This window comes from Falco biarmicus, chromosome 4, assembly GCF_023638135.1.
Source record: "Falco biarmicus isolate bFalBia1 chromosome 4, bFalBia1.pri, whole genome shotgun sequence".
Taxonomy (NCBI): domain Eukaryota; kingdom Metazoa; phylum Chordata; class Aves; order Falconiformes; family Falconidae; genus Falco; species Falco biarmicus.
This window is the reverse complement of record NC_079291.1, coordinates 53,790,482-53,806,631: the sequence shown is the minus strand read 5'-3', so window position 1 is coordinate 53,806,631 and position 16,150 is coordinate 53,790,482. Positions and strand designations below refer to the sequence as shown.

Genomic DNA, 16,150 nt, shown 5'->3' with positions numbered 1-16,150 from the left:
TTGTTATTCCTATCTCTAGACCAATGATGATAATACCCTTACTTTTTAAAGCAGTTTGAGATATGCTAATGAGATATGCATACTGTATACAGGCTTTATTAGTGTTCTTGTTTGCAGAATATTACTATACACAGAGTTGTAGCAATGTGACTTCAGCATATGTAATGTAATTACTTGTGCTGAGAATAAATACAGTCAAGGCAATGCTGCCTGTGCTGTGATAAAATGACATTATGCTGCTCTGACATTTACCAAAAAGCCTCCTTTTTCTATATTGCATTTGCTACATCTCACTGATGTTCTGCTACAAAATGAAGGTAATGGATGAAAGAGCAAGAAAAGCATTTTGATTTTCTTTTCTTAAAAAAAAAAAAAAAAAAAAAGAGATATTTGGTATTAATAGCAGCTTTTCCCTTCCAAGCCAGGCTGCACATCAGTTATACAGTTGCTAAACTTTTCTGACGTCATGTTCAAAGGAAAATTATTAGGCAGAAAAGCCACAGGGTAAAGAAGATGAAATTATATTTTTCTTGTGGCAGTATGATTCAAATATATAATTGTTTATCCTTTGTGGACATCGTCACTGTTGATAAATACAATTACTTTGTTTGTCATCCCTTGACTAATTCTTAAGGCTTAGGCAAGTCAGCAGTGGAACTAATGTGTTTAACTTCATATTAATAAGAAACAGAAATTTTCAGTTAAATACTTGATCCTACCAATGCTTGCTAGTGTTATAGTGCTTACCTTACGGTAAAAAAAATCTACTGAAATCTGACACTAAATGATAGATGATTCCAGCTGAAAGACGCCTTATGAGGTCATGGTGGATTTCCAAAGCAGGTGTGCAGCAGCTTAAATAAGGACATTTCTGAGGCTGAAATCTTATTTTTCTCTTTTTGCAGGGATCCCCAGAATTTGTATCCCCCTGAGGTCAGCAATGCAAAGCTTCAGTATGCTGGTTGGGGTCCAAAAGGGCAACAGCTGGTAAGAGAAAGAACAAGTGTGCAAATTAATTTAGAGACCATGCTGCTATTGTTTGGAAGTAAAGAAAGAATAATTCTTTGTTGACTAGTTTCTTGAAACCTGTGGGGTAGCTGCTAGCATCTTTATGGGGATTGTTTTATCATGTAATTTATTTATAAAATTCCCATGTATATATTTACTGCAAAGTAATCGTGTCTAAAAACACAGAGGAGGAACACTCTGGAAGCTCTTTGAGAGGATGCACCTGCTTCTCCCAATGCTGGACACAGGACAGATGATAGACATGATAGTATGATTTAGTTAGCATGTCATTGCTTCACAAGGGCATCTTCAGACTTGCAAACTTGGCACTAGGGATATGTTAATATTAGCAGCCCTGTTTGGAGAACACATCTTTCTAGAACAGAGTTGCTCTGAATTTGACCTGTAGTTGTTTGCAAAAGTAGGAGCGTATTCTGGGAAGTTTCCAGAGCTGGCTTTTAACAAAAACAGTTTCATTGTGTTTCCTGGAGCCTTTCATACTGCAACAGTCCTGAAATCTCAAGTGTTTTGTCCCTCAACCATTGCCATCTTGGATTTGCCCATTTTTAGAGCACGTTATTTCCTGGCCAGATCCCCTGGCTTCATTTCCTTGTGCAAATCCAGTATTAAGGTTTTACGTATTCCAAACGCTCTCTTTGTACTGTAACCAGAAAAGAAAAAGTGGCAACTTCTTTTTTGATATTGAATTTTCATACCAAGAAATGAGCTTTGAAAGCTAATTATCCAAGAAAATCTGGCATGTGTGTCCTGTCCCTAGTCCTCTCTCGGGGATTTTTTGTCTGTGTCCTTAACTAGATTGTATCCAAATTTTGTAATTTAAAAAAATAGCAATAGGAGACAGTATAATTGCCAGTCTGCAAATCAGGTTGGAGGAAACAGAACAGATATAGGCACAGGAAAGTCTCTCCTCTGCTCCATCAGGAAAATCACGTTTGTGAGGGTTATCGACCTCAAATCTGATAGGAATGGAGATGCAGCAGCCCCTTAGCTCTATGCAAAATAACTTCTGAGGAGCTTATTTTTTTCACTGCACACTGTACATGCCTCACCTTCATCCTCTAACATGTGCCATTTCAAATTCCTTGGTTTCCTGCCCAACAGATCCCTGCTGAGCAATGTGTGCCGATTCTCAGAGATTGGGGTCTGATGAGGACCAAACGCTTTCTTTTCTATTCATTGGTGCAGACACATGTGATCTCATCACCAGGCTTCCGCCCAACTGATAATAATATACAATCAGTTGATAACACGTTATGTTCAAAACTAGAGACTACCTTTAGGACATGGCAAAGAAAACAAAAACAGACCAGCAATTTTTTATTCACTGTTCACTAGCTCTTTCTATTTTAGGTATAACAAACTGAGCTTCATAATGTATAATAGAAGATACATCTGCTAGTTGAAAGCCAATATTAAGTTGCATTAGTGATTTTCTCCATTTCACAAGTGAATCTTCCTTTCTTTAATACAGTTTTGCTTTAATATAGAACTTGCATGCCTTCAGCGCCTTGAGTCACAGCATGTTATTGATTCACATTCCTGTTAGTTTTACCAAGCTGACTGGGTGTACTTAAATTCCACCTTGAAAAGAAAATCTAATTTTTTTCAAGCCAAAGTCAAGATGATCAATTTACTCCCTCCATTGTCTTCTCTACCAAAGGAACATAACTATACAGAAAGGAAAAATATTAATACCTAAATGGACAATTTATATACACAACAGGACAGTATATACAGTCCAGGAGAAGAAAAGTCTTCTTTACTCCCAGCTTTATCCTTTAATGCTGAAGTATTTAATACCACTTTCCACCAATTTTTATTAAAAAATATATAGTGAAAACTTAATTCCCTAAGAATTTCCCAAGACATCAAGCTCATTACTTGTCCCTTCTTGGGATGCATGGCAGGTAATTTTTAAAGTACTTTCAGATATTGCTGTTACTGTTGAATTCCATATGAATCTTAGAAATACCTTGCAACAGTGGATTTGTTCTGTATGTTTCTTTTTTCCTTACAATTATGTCAATCTGTTGGCCTGTAATTCAGCTGTATTCTCTGTTCTTGCGTTTGGAATCAGAGTAGGTGAGGAAAACCTTACCGGTAGTTTAAGCATTACCTTGCATACCTCTAACATAAGTCCCTTTTTTCTCTTTTCCTTGCCACTTACTTACCTTAAAATAAAATTATAGCTGTACTTTTTGAAATAAGCAGGCTTTTACATGTATCGATATCATCTATTTATAGGTAGTGATCAACAGAGAATTGCCAGAGAAAAAAGAAGGTTTTTTTAAAAAAAAAAATCTACAAGCATTATAAATGAGGTAGAGAAAATACACAATGATCAGTGTTCTGTATTTCAGGACTAATTGAGTTACTCAGAACATAATTGCCAGTGAAATTTATGTCTCCTTCTGTGAGGACAACATCAAGTGCAAAGACAGAGAAAAAATAAAGTCTATTTAAACGTGATAGTGTGAAGGTGTTTGCTAAATGTAGGCTGGGTTGTGTTGCAGGAGAAGGAGGGAAAAAGAGTCAAGTGGGATGGAAAGGAGTAACGCGCTTGGAACTACGTGTCAGCTCCCCTGGTTCTAGGTGGTTACAGGGCCGAGTATTTGAGGGGGGTCCCCCACCTGTGCTAAGGTACCCCAGCCTGTGCCAGCTCCAGTGCTGCTCACGGCAGCAACCCTCTGTGCACAGCCAGCAACCCGTGCTGTGTCTCCCACAAAAGGTGGGAGCAAAGGGTGCGTGGGGTTTGCATCACCTTGAAGATACCCCAAATTTCAGGAAATGAAAAGCTTTCTCCTTGAAATCTCCCAGTTTATTCTTCTTTGACAACACAAGGGAGAGGCCGGGCAGGAGAGTGGGAGGGTTTGGGTCTGAAATTTTTTATTCCCTTTGTAGCTTCTATTTCATCCTTCCTAGGGGAACTTTTGGTTGCTGTGTCTGACCTCTTTCTCCCTTGCATGTTGAATCATTCAGAAAAGAAACAAATCTGAAACAGAAGCAGCCTGAATGATCTGCATTCTTTGTGATTAAAAATAAACAGTGGAACTTTCCCAGGAGCAATTTTCTATTTATCTTGTTTTCTTTTGTCCTTACTCATTAAATTACATGCCAAGTTTTAGATGATGAACTCCTCAGAGCATGGTTCTTGACTTCTTACTAGCCTGCAGAATGCCACACATGCCAGCAGAGCTGTATAAATGATGGCAGATATTGGATCTGAGAAAATCTATGTAAGAAGATCAGAATGCAAAAAACCCATTGCTTCTGGCACCTCGGAAGAATGCTTCAGCCTTTCTCAGATGTCAGCCAGCCTTACCAAATAAAGTCTTCCAAAGCTGTTAGAAGAATGGGGCCCTTTCAATAGAAAGAGAGCCCCGAACTTCAGTGCAAGAGCGAACACATTCCCTACGTGCGACTGTTATTAGAGCTCATCCCTCTCTTGTGTCCCCCAACACAAGCCACCATTTATGCCGTTGTGTAATGAGTGGAAAACGCTGTTGGATTGGAATAGCAGTATGACGGGTGTAAATGACTATGCAGATGTCTATGAAAAAAATCCGTCCTTTCCACAGTGCACCCAACAGCCCAAAGTCCTCCTTAGTATTCAATGGCACCAGCCCACCAGCCTTCAGCATGGTGCTTGGTGGTTTTCAGTGAATAGGCTCTATTATCCTCAGTTTGTGTGATACTTTTGAGCAATATGAGGATGTTGAAGACACAATAGGTCTGCAAAAAAGTGTTAGGCTTTACCTTTGCCCTGTTCGGTGTGTGCTTATCTTTGTAAAGATCTTCATTCCTTAGATTTCCTCTCTTTTTCTGATCTTACCATTTATGACGCAACAGCTACCCACTTTTGGAGTTTCAGTTCTGCCACGAAAAAGCTTCTGTTAATTGATCTTATTGGAATATTTTACCAGTTTCGTCACCATTACATCTTTTAGAGTGAGGTTCTGCCCACGTGCAGAGGGCTTATGTGAAGTTTCTGTGGTACATTTGCCTTAGTGCTATCTATGCAAAGGTTAATAGTTACTATGACCTTGAACTCAGTTTTCATAAAACGTGTGGCTGACAGGCTTGTACAACCCTAATTATTAAAAACAAAACAAAACAAAAAAATTACAGTGTAAAGAGATTCCCTTTTCTGGTTTGCTTGGCAGCATGGCTGAAGTCAGGGAGTGCTTTGGGAGCAAGAGACTGTCTAGTACATATCTGTAGCTGAAGAGCTCAAGGAATCAAAGCACCCTAAAGGTTTCAGGAGGCTTTTGTCTAAATTATCCCAAAATGAGCCCATTCAGGTTCAAAATATTTGCTTTAAGAACAAGCTAGGTATATACATGCGCCCTGTTGTCAACAGGAAGGAGCAAGCAGCAGGACTGCTCTGATGGGCAGGGAATAAATATTGTTGACATTTCTGTGTTGACAGCAGTAAAGTACAGTTTGCAGGAGTTGTTAAACTCCGATTTCAAAACCACAAGAACTTCTGCTGTGCTGCTACTTCCCTTTTTTAAAAACAGAATCTGTAACGGCCCTGACAGATACTAATGGTAGCAGTGACATATCAGATGCTGGGAGAAGCAGTTCTGCGCAACTATAGAGGCAGCAGTTATATTTAAAAAAAAATATTTCTCTCATAGATCCTAGTATTTATTCTTCAGCAAAGAGAAACATTTTTTTGAGGTTCTCCTGGCCAGCCAGTCTTTTAATGTTCCACTGGTTTTTTTAAGTACCAAAAGCATACAGGAAAAGGATTACAGTTGTTGGGAGTTCTGTGTGCCCTGCCACTGGCTGCAGCCCCACAGAACGGCCAAAACGGGATTCTCCTGCATTCATAGTCAATAAACCTTTCCCAGTGTCAACTCTTCTGGAGCAGCAGCTAACTCTCATTCTTGTAGATTATGCAGCGATCAAGTGTATAATTGGTTGTAAAGTAACAGAAGTTATATTTCACAGCAGGTGCAGAAGTTGCATTAAGAAATCTTTATTTCAGTGAAAGGCAAATGCCAGGAAAAAAAGGAGGAGCAAGTCTTTCAGCCCCTACAATGTTAGGGTTTTGGAGGTACCCTCAAACAGTGAATGCTAATGCTTGTAAACAGCTTATTGTCACACATATTTCTTTTGAAAAGTGCAATACAGTTAAGAGAAATACTGAATTTCCTTCATATATAAAACATTTGCATGATAGATCCTGCTGCACAGGGCCAGAACCTATACATCTCATTTGTTGTTATCAAGTTTTTTTAACACTGCAGCACAGTGTCTTGCCAACTAGAATATCTAGATTTAAAAAAGCTGGTTAAGTGATGACACCTGGAACTAAACTGGAGTGACTCCTCTAATTAGCAGGTTTTTCCGTGCTTGAATTTGTGCCTGTCATGCCAGCTTAGTTCCAGGCAGAAGGGCTCCACAGATATGAAGTGAGGAGGACTATTTTCGCAGGAGGTACTGAATCATCTGCTGTTGTTCCTAATTCAGCAGGGCTTTTGAACTGCTGGGTGTATAATTGCTGTAGGTCTATCTGTCTCCACCATTATTTCATAGATTTTTACATCATTATTTTCAAGCTGCTGTTCTCTCTTTTTCTTTTTGCAACGACTTTGAAATCAATATTTAGCTGTGGTCTGCTGTACGTAATTATTCTGGCTTGGTTATCTTGTGAGCTGCAAGGAAGAAAAGCCTCCCCCTGCTCCAAAGTCTATATAAGCCCTATTTAAGCATGGTGAGGGATATTCAGACAGCTTTTTACACGATCCCTGCATTCTGGGAAAACAAGAGTTTCACAATAATAATGTACTGTCTCCCCCTCATCTCTGTTTCCAGTTGCAGAATATATTATTTTTTTTAATTGAAACTCCAGTAAGATACATTACATGTACACTGAACACTTGGACAGTTACTCTGGTCAGGCAATTCCCCTTCCCCTTTCCCCACATTTTCTTCAAAGAAATTCACTGGAAAAGTGCTGGTTTTGTTTTTTTCTTTTGATTCTTTGCTCTTTGGTTGCAGTGGCAATAGTGTCCTATTTTTATTTTTGCACATTCTTGACATTTCCTTTGGCATCAGTAAGCTTGATGTGTTTGGTCCTTGTTCACCAAAGGGAAGCTTTGGCACGGTCGATGTTATGAGCATTGCTGAGAACAGTCGTGTCTCTTCCCATCTCAGTATTCTTGGTACTACATATTCATCAGTGGCAAAAGAGCAAGATGTCCAAGATAATTGAAGATACTGCAATAAATGTTACTGAAAGAAGAGATAGGTTATTTTATTGTAAATAAGATGTTTCTCTCTTTGTGGGTGTGAAATATTGCAGAGGAAAAAATGAAATTGATTATTTGCTGTAGAGGTCTTACCAATAAATTAGAAAAACATTTCTACTCTCATATCCAAATGTGAGACGCAGGATGATGTAGCATTTAGTGCACCACCCCTGGAGGTGAGACACTGCCACAGGCTTCCTCTGTGACTTCATATATGTCGCTTCATTTTCTGGTTAAGCTACAGCATGAAGATGACAATATATTCCTACCTTACAGCAGACTTACAGAATTAATATATTAAATGTTGTGGACATTCACACTCTGCATTAAAGAAACTGAGTGTGTACCTACAGGAAATGCACGTATTGATGGACTTGCTAGCTTACAGCAATTCACCAGCTTGTTCCACTATAGGGCAAATACTGAATTATCTTTCTTTATACGTTACCACATTTTGTTACATGCAACTGCAATTGCGTAAAGTGCAAGATTCCTAACAGTGCAGCACTTTAGCATAGGGTCATTTCCACTGAAAGTAATTCCCTCCTTTACAGAGATCTAAAATGTTGATATTCCTTTAATTTCAGTTGTGCTTTATGGATATTGAACATGTATCCTTTGTTAAGGGCATTTTTCATTTCTGAGTTGAAATGCCTAGAAGTACCTCCTTTAGGTCTGTGCATAAGGGTTTCTGGCATCTTACAAAACTGTGGTTGGTAGATGATGTCGACTGAAATCAGTGCTTATGAAAAGTGTTGTTCTTGGAAAGCTGTTGTTTTCTCCTGTGAAAATAGTTCCCTTTCACTTTAGATAGCAACAGTCATTGGTGAGAATAAGTGAGAGTGAGAGATGGTAGGATGCTAGAAGCAAGACCAAGCAGTGCCACCTAAGGGATATGGAGTGGCTCACCTTCGATTGTGGCAGTGGTCTCTCCTTCCTCAGAAACTGCCATTCATCAGAGCCACGAGAAGGCTTCAGGAACAGCTCTCTTAGCTCTGCTCTTCAGCTGATGTAATAGAAATTATCAGCATCTATTCCTAAACATTGTATTAAAGGGGAATATTACACCTACTAGCTCGCTGTCCAAGGTCAGATGTGTACCTGGAGGAACCCTGAATCCCAGTTACCAGTTTCATTATGCTGACAAGTGATCTCTGTGTTCTCGTTAGCCTGATATTCATTCTCTAACACAATAAAATATTTAAAATTAAGTACTGTATCATCTCACATTAAATAATCTAATTTATAGTGATGCCCTACATAACCATCAGCAATATTAGGTTACAGAATACAAGATAATCCATCAAGCAGAACTTAAAAGCAGAATCAGAGTTCCATACTAAATGGTACATTTACTGATATATTCTTTAAAATAACCCCAATTAGAATCCAGGGCAAGAAGCAGACATGGTTCTCTTTGTTGAGGTGAAATAAATGCTTTTCTTCCCTGAAGAATAGAAAATAGGACGGCATATTTTTCTTGAAAAGTACATTTTTAAATTTCCAGAATCATGATAACTGCTTATTTGGCTGGACTCTGCCACATTCTAGGTGTGATTAGAATCTGTGTTGTGGACTAGCCTGTTCACAGAATACAAATGGAAAAGCACAGCGTTTGTAATGAAGCAGTGTCAAAAATGTAGAGAAGTTTGTAGAAACCTGGGGAGAATATTAATGCACTTAAGAACTTAAGCTGGGAGAAGCAAGACAAAAACATCTCTTCTGTGCCCAATTTGAAAGGAAAAAAACTTTGGGGATGTGTCTCCAGATCATAGAATTCAGTCATTACTCCTCTAGTCAATTACGTGGGACTTTATCTCGAGTTTCGGTTTTGCCAATTTTGGATTGTCTCTGAAGACCTTAGAAAGCACAGGGTCTTACAAACTTTTCGGCTTTCCAAAGGGAGCCTTAACATTTCTTGGAGAATAGGTCTCCAGACTTTACTGAATATTGTAGACACACCACAAATGTGGTTTAGTATGAATGATAATCTTGGAAAAACCTTAACTATTCCTAACAAGGGATTGCAATATATAGGCTTTATAGAAGATGCTTAATAAATAATATTACTTGTAGCAGATCTGGATTTTCCCTAGACTTTCCTTTGCTGCTGAACGTACCTGTAGCAGCCATTCTTACTGCCCTTCACGTCCCTCACTGAATTCAGCTCCAGACAAGCTTTGGTTTTCCTAACTCCATCCATGCACAACCAGACAACGCCTCTGTATTCCTCCCAGGTCACCTGTCCCTACCGCTACCTCTTGTATACTCCTTGGTTACATTTGAGTTGTGTCAGGAGCAATGTACTTATCCACACAGGCCTCCTGCCTCCTTTGCTTGCTAGCATACACATCAGAGTGGACCATTCTCAGGCTTGGAGGTGATACTTGAAAATCCAACAGCCTTGCCGGACCTCTTTTCTCTCCAGGGCTGTATTCCATGGGATTCCTCCAAGCAAGTCCCTGAACTGGCCAGACTCTGCTCTTCTGAAGGCCAGGGCTTAAAGGCTTTTGCAATGATATTTCCTGTCATGATCCTGAACTGGACTCTGGCAGATTATAGGTGTGATTAGAATCTGTACGTGTTATGGACGAGCCTGCTCACAGAATACAACCACCTCATGGTGTGTGCAACTGAGGCTGCCCCCAGCTTTCACCTTCCCCTGCTGTTTGTCCTTGTTTGAAAGCGTGAGGTCCAGCAGAGCATCTCCCTTCACCAGCACCTTGATCACCTTTGTCAGGACGTTGTCATCAATGCCTTCCACACACCTCCTGCGTTGTTGTGCCCAGGTTGTAGTCCCTCTAGCAGATAACAGTTAAGGTTCCCCATGGGGATCAGGGCTTTGAATGTGGGGGTTCTTCCAGTTATATGAAGGAGGCCTCATTTACTTCTCCCTGACTGGTCAGTTGGTAGCAGATGTGCACGACAACATCACCCACACTGGTCTGTTGGCAAATCTCGACCTATAAGCTATTGTCTGGCTCTTCATGCATCTCCAGGTACAGCTCTGTGCATCTCTGCTGCTCTCTCACGTCAAGGGAAACTCGCTCTCCTCAGCATCCTGGCCTGTCCTTCCTAAAGAGCCTGTATCCATCCATCACAGCACTACAGTCGTGTGAGCTGTCCCACCACAGCTCCATGATCCTATTGAGATTTTAGCTCTACAAATGTACAGAAACCTTAATTCCTCCTGTTTATTCCCCATGCTGCATGCATCAGTGTATAGGCACAGAGAGGCACCCAGCTGTGATGGTTTCCCAGGAAAAGTATGAAAAATCTGCTCAGGGAGTTGTGTGCTTGGCTTCAGCCCTGTTCACCGGACTCTCCCTTGTCCACATCTCCCTTTTCTTGCCAGCCTGGTCTACCACTGCCTTGCCTGCCTGTGGTCCGCCACCTCCCTCCCCCATTGTTCTGTGTTTAAAGTTCTCCTCCCCAGACAGGACAGAGGTCCCAGCCCCAGAGCCAGGGCACTGAACCCGGTGTGTAGCTGCAGAACTGTCGGCAGAGCAAGACCCTTCCTCTTGGTGCCTGAAGTCACCAGCTTCCAGCCCTTCTCCTGTGCAGGAGTCTCCATTTCCCAGCCCAGTCAGCTCAGGCTCTACCTGCCCTTCCTTTTCTGCAGGATCTCAGAGGAGATCCTTCAACATCCTTTTTGATACCTCTGGCGTCGCAGAGTCTTCTGGCCTTTTCCCACTGCTCCTTTACTTACTCCACCAATGCCCACCTGCAGGCAAGGTGATGATCTCCCCCAACCCCAGAGAGAAGTCACCCCCAGACCTGGAGAGCCACATCCTCTCTTGAGAGCTCTTAAATGGGGCCCAGACACTGTTCGTAGAAACAGAAAGTACTTCCTTATTTGAAGACATGAAGGAATGCTTTTCCATTCTCTCAGACTTCCTAGTATCTTTGTTGATCACGTGCAATGAAAGGAAAATTAAATTCTTAATGTTTATTTTACAAGGGGTATTAGCAATCTCTAAGACATGTGGGTAAACCCAGGAGATCTGCACAACTTACAAGTTGCGACTCTTCCCTTTCCTAGATATGTAATCAAAGCCACTGAAGGCAGCAGATTTTTCCTTTGTCTTTTACAGTAACTGACGGTTTTCCTTTGCAGAATCAATTACATTTCATTGCATTGATTTCCATGCAGTTAATCTCTTACACTACTGATATCAGATGTGTACAAGCCTTCGATCTCCACTGAGAATTCATGAGTACTGGGTTTGATGTGTTTATGGATCAGCATGATTCTTACGTGCATCAATTTGTACTACTGTATTCTCTGGTTTTAGTGGTCCCCTGGGGTGTTTTCAGCTTCTCTGTTCTGAAAGCTTTCCCGCAGAATTATTTTAAAACTGATGTAGTCCTCACTTTGGTCTAAACATCACCATTGTCCATCTCTGGGTAGGGTCAAGTTGAATTCAAGTAAGCCATTTCTATTTGTTTTTTACGTTCAGAAACTTCTGTGTCTTCTAAATCCTTGGCTTGGTAAGGAGTTAACTTCTTACTCTGAATTAAAGCAAAGATAAACCCTGGTACACAACCCAGAAACTGTCTATGCCAATAATTTATCAAGATGTGATTCTCTGCAGTGTGTTGATTGTGTGGAAGAGTTTCATTGGTTTATGACTGATTTTAATAATGACATTTTGGTTTTGTAAAGAAAAGAAGTTGATTTAAAAATTCTTTATCTCACTCCTCCATCATAATTGCTGTCTGTCTCTTTCCTAAGGTGCGAACATGAACCATTTGATGGAGAGAATGAAAATATTTTCAAGTATTTTGTGTTACACTTTTTTTTCCCACCTGCTATTGAGCTATATTTAAATGACAACAAGAAAAGCCTAATTAAAATCCTAGCTCTCATTATGTAAGTTCACTGGTGAGGCGCAGTTTATAGCTTTATTACCTTTTTTGAAGAACTGATAAGCATTGGCGTAATCATGTCATATGCATTAAGAACAACGCTCATGACAGTGCATTACTGAAAGCTATTTGAACATCAAAGTTTGCATTTTATGAGGTTCAAAAGAAGAAATTGATGGATTATTCATTAAATAACGTGTAGTCAATCAGCAACAGGCTTTAGGACTGATTTTTAATTGATCACACACTTTTTCTGCTGTGGTAAGAATGAGAACTGCAGAATGCCAAGACCTTTCCAGTACCATAGTCAGAAGATTTCCTTGATATCCCAAAGTGAAAACACAGTTATCATATCTGCTTCAAGATGTTGTGTGGGCAAGGATGGGCATGCTAATTCCTTGTAGTAAGGACAAGTTTTAACTTGGACAAAACAGCGGCAAATCTTTCTCTCTTTGCAGTTTTTCATTTTCACAGTCCTCAGCTTCCAGGTTTCATGTGGCAGTGGAAAAACAAAACTGGCTTGAGAAGGGTTATCTCCAAAATATTTGGATGGAATTAGAGAGCACTAGAAATGGAGGGGAGAGGAGAGGTCCTTTTGTGTGTGCATTTCCAGGAAGAGCTTGATCATGTTTAAAACTGGTTTTGTTTGTGATCTGACATTTCCAAACCCCAGTTACATGCTGTGACTCTCTAGTTACTTAGCATATAAATAAAGAGGTAATACTTTTCTACCTCCTGGAAATATTGGGAAACTAAATCTGTGTATTTTCCTGAGGCTTTCAGACCAGTGTGATGTGTAACGCCATATAAATATGTAGATATTTAATACACAGTTCAGCACAAAGCATTCCTATCATTCACACCCAAAAAATAAATGAATAGAAATTAAAAAACTTTAAGGAACTATCTTACACTGAAAAGTTAAAAAAATGTCCTTCATTGAAGTGTAGGGCTGTTGTAGTGAGTTGACCTTGGCTGGCTACTAGATGCCCACCAAGCTGCTCTGTTGTTTCCCTTCCTCAGTGAGACTAGAGGAGAAAATACTATGAAAAGCTCATGGGGCAGGATAAGGACAGGGACATCGCTTAGAAGTTACCATCATGGGCAAAACAGACTTGGCTTGGGGAAATTGATTTATTGCCATTTAATTGTAACACTCTAGGACAGTGAGAAATGAAACAAAACTAAAACCACCTTCCCTTCCCCCCACCCCTCCCTTCTTCCCAGGCTTGACTCCACTATCCCCTCTTCTACCTCCTCCCCTGAGCAGCGCAGGGGGGATGGGGAACAGGCTGCAGTTGGTTCATATCACTTTCTCTGCTGCTCTTCGTCTTCCATCCACCTGCTGCAGCGTAGGGCCCCTCCCACGGGAGATGGTCCTCATGAACTTCTTTAGCATGGGGCCTTCTCATGGGCTACAGTTCTTCACACACTGCTCCAGCGCGGGTCCCTTCCATGGGGTGCAGCCCTGCAGGAACAGTCTGCTCCAGCATGGGTCCTCCATGGGCCACAGGTCCTGCCAGCAACCCTGCTCCAATGTGGGCTCCTCTTCACAGGCTGCAGGTCCTGCCAGGAATGTTCTCCAGCTCGGGCTCTCCAGGGGCTGCAGCATCCTTCAACATGCATCCATCTGCTCCAGCATGGGGGCTTCCATGGGCTGCTGGGAGAATACCTGCTCCACCATGGACCTCCACAGGCTGCAGGGAACAACCAGCATCACCATGCTGATCTCTGCTCCAGTGCCTGGAGCACCTCCTCCCCCTCCTTCTTCTCTGACCTTAGTGTCTGCAGGGCTGTTTCTCTCACATTTTCTCACTCCTCTCTCACATCCGTTGCACAGCATTTTTACCTTTTTATAAATATATTGTCACAGAGGCAGTACCAATGTTGCTGATGGGCTCAGCTCCGAGTAGTGGTGAGTCTGTCTCAGAGCCGTTTTGTCGGACATGGGGACAGCTCCTGGTGTCTTCACACAGAAACCACCCCTGCAGCCTTCCCCTGCTGCTACCAAAACCTGGCCAGGTAAACACAATACAAAGCACTCTTGACTGAAGAGATAATTAACAGAAAGTAGGTAGAAACCTTAAATTGCGCATAGATTGATTTCAGGCAGTTGAACTCCCACTTACATACAAGACTGATGTGGTCCTGCACCATGCAAGAACTGCCTGACCTTACAGAAGTCTGGATTTACTTCAAATGATTAATTTAATTTGCCCCCACATATTCTTGTAGGGCTTGTGTGGTGAAATGAGTGGCAGTTGCTTAAGAATGTGTTGTGATTGGGGTTTAGGTAGAAGAGACCAAGGACTTGGATGTGGTTAGGACTATGAGCAACAGCATTGAGGCAGTAGTCACTGAACATATGCTACAGTCCTTCTTTTGAGGCTGTGTTGCCCTGCAGCTGGAGGAGAGGGCCTTTGGAGACTTTGAAGGATGTGCATGAGGAGGCCAGAGTCTGGCTTATTAGTAGGACTGGGAGGGAGGATGTTCTGTTCTCCAAGATTGTTTTCATGGTGCATTTTAATTTTTTTTTCCCATATTAATCTATTGTTGGTCTAATTGGAATGCATGCTTGTGTTACCATTACCCTCAAAGAGCTAATGGATCAAAGTTTGAATGGATGAAGGCAACTGATACTGGCTGTTTGAACTCAGTGGAAGTGCTAGACATCTATACAAACTGCATTGATGGACTTTATTTGGACTTGGGAGCACCCAGCATACCATAAAAGCTGCTGTAGAATAATCGCTGGTGTTAGGCAGACTTTATATTCCTTTCTGTCTTTATTGGTACATGCCTCTCTCTGCTGACTCTGTTTGGCATCTGTCTAAGGCAGACTAGATCATCATGCCATCTACAAAAGGCCACAGAAAGTTCTGCACAAGGTGAGGTGGTATTGAATCCTACCAATGTATGTTGGCAATGTACAATGGCAGATGTAGAGAGCAAGATACATACAAGAACTAGTTTTTTCTGTTATTTAGCAAAAGGGATTTTACAGTGGCCATAGGTCTGCCTTTGCAGGAGTAAGTGTGAGTTCAGGTAAGTATCATGTTGAAGCTGACGATGACTCTGCTAATAAATAGATCTGTTAGATGTGCAGTTCAGGTCTAACATGCAGGACGGTGCACGTTTTGGATCCCTTTTCTCCCAGTGTTTACAAGCTTATAATAGTCTACCTGAAATAATTACAGTAAGGATGATTTTATGGTTAAGTTGTTGGAACAAAGCTCAAGCTACTCAGGTCTGACTGATGGTTTTGCAAGTCTTCCTGTGTGACATTTAAAATAGGATTTGCCTGCTTAAACATAGGTTCCCAGACCACCTCAGCTGAATAGTGTTAAAAGTATGTGGCCTCTAGATGCTACTCTGTGAGAGCAGAGGTTTCACTTATGTTCTGTATCATATCTGCCAGATGTTTTAAACTCATCAAGGGCCTTAACATGGCTCTAGGTGCCTACATTTGGGCAACTGAGTCTTGTCTTCAGCATCCCTGTCTCTCATTTTTTCACATGTTGAATGGGGACAATAGTACTTTTCTGTCTATTAAAATGATTGCGTAAAATATGCTGTTGGGGGCAGGGACTGTCTTTTCAGTGCATTTATTCAGCATCTACAACAGTGAAGTTCATGGATAAGTACCTTTCACAGATATTTTTACTGATTCTGCAAAATAAGTATCAGCATTTCTGAAAGATGCACAGAATTATAAAATGCATCTGTTATTTTATTTCTTCTGTAGAATACACCCTCAGGTAAACTGGTTTTCCAGCAAATAAGCAGACTTCTACACGGGGAGAAAAAAATTAAAAGCTTTAACATTAAAACTAGAAAATAATTAAGTACCTTATGTTGGATGAGGAGGGAGTAGCATGTTGATTTGTAGTTATGTTTCCCCACTCACTGAGTCTTCCATTTTGTGACTGTTTTTTTCAGCCTCCAAGGAAGGTTGGACTGATTTGGAATTTAAAACAGTGTCAAAGCAAGAC

General features: G+C 41.0%; 1 protein-coding gene across 4 annotated transcripts in view; it reads left to right on the top strand.

Annotated features, from left to right (window-relative positions):
- DPP6 (dipeptidyl peptidase like 6) overlaps positions 1 to 16,150 on the top strand; it is a 572,305-nt gene that overhangs the window by 461,085 nt on the left and 95,070 nt on the right. For all 4 annotated transcript variants that reach the window (XM_056336842.1, XM_056336840.1, XM_056336844.1 and 1 more), the window contains exon 7: positions 906 to 987. In XM_056336842.1, coding sequence (XP_056192817.1) covers positions 906 to 987 — 82 coding nt within the window. The remainder of the gene's footprint in view (positions 1 to 905; positions 988 to 16,150) is intronic.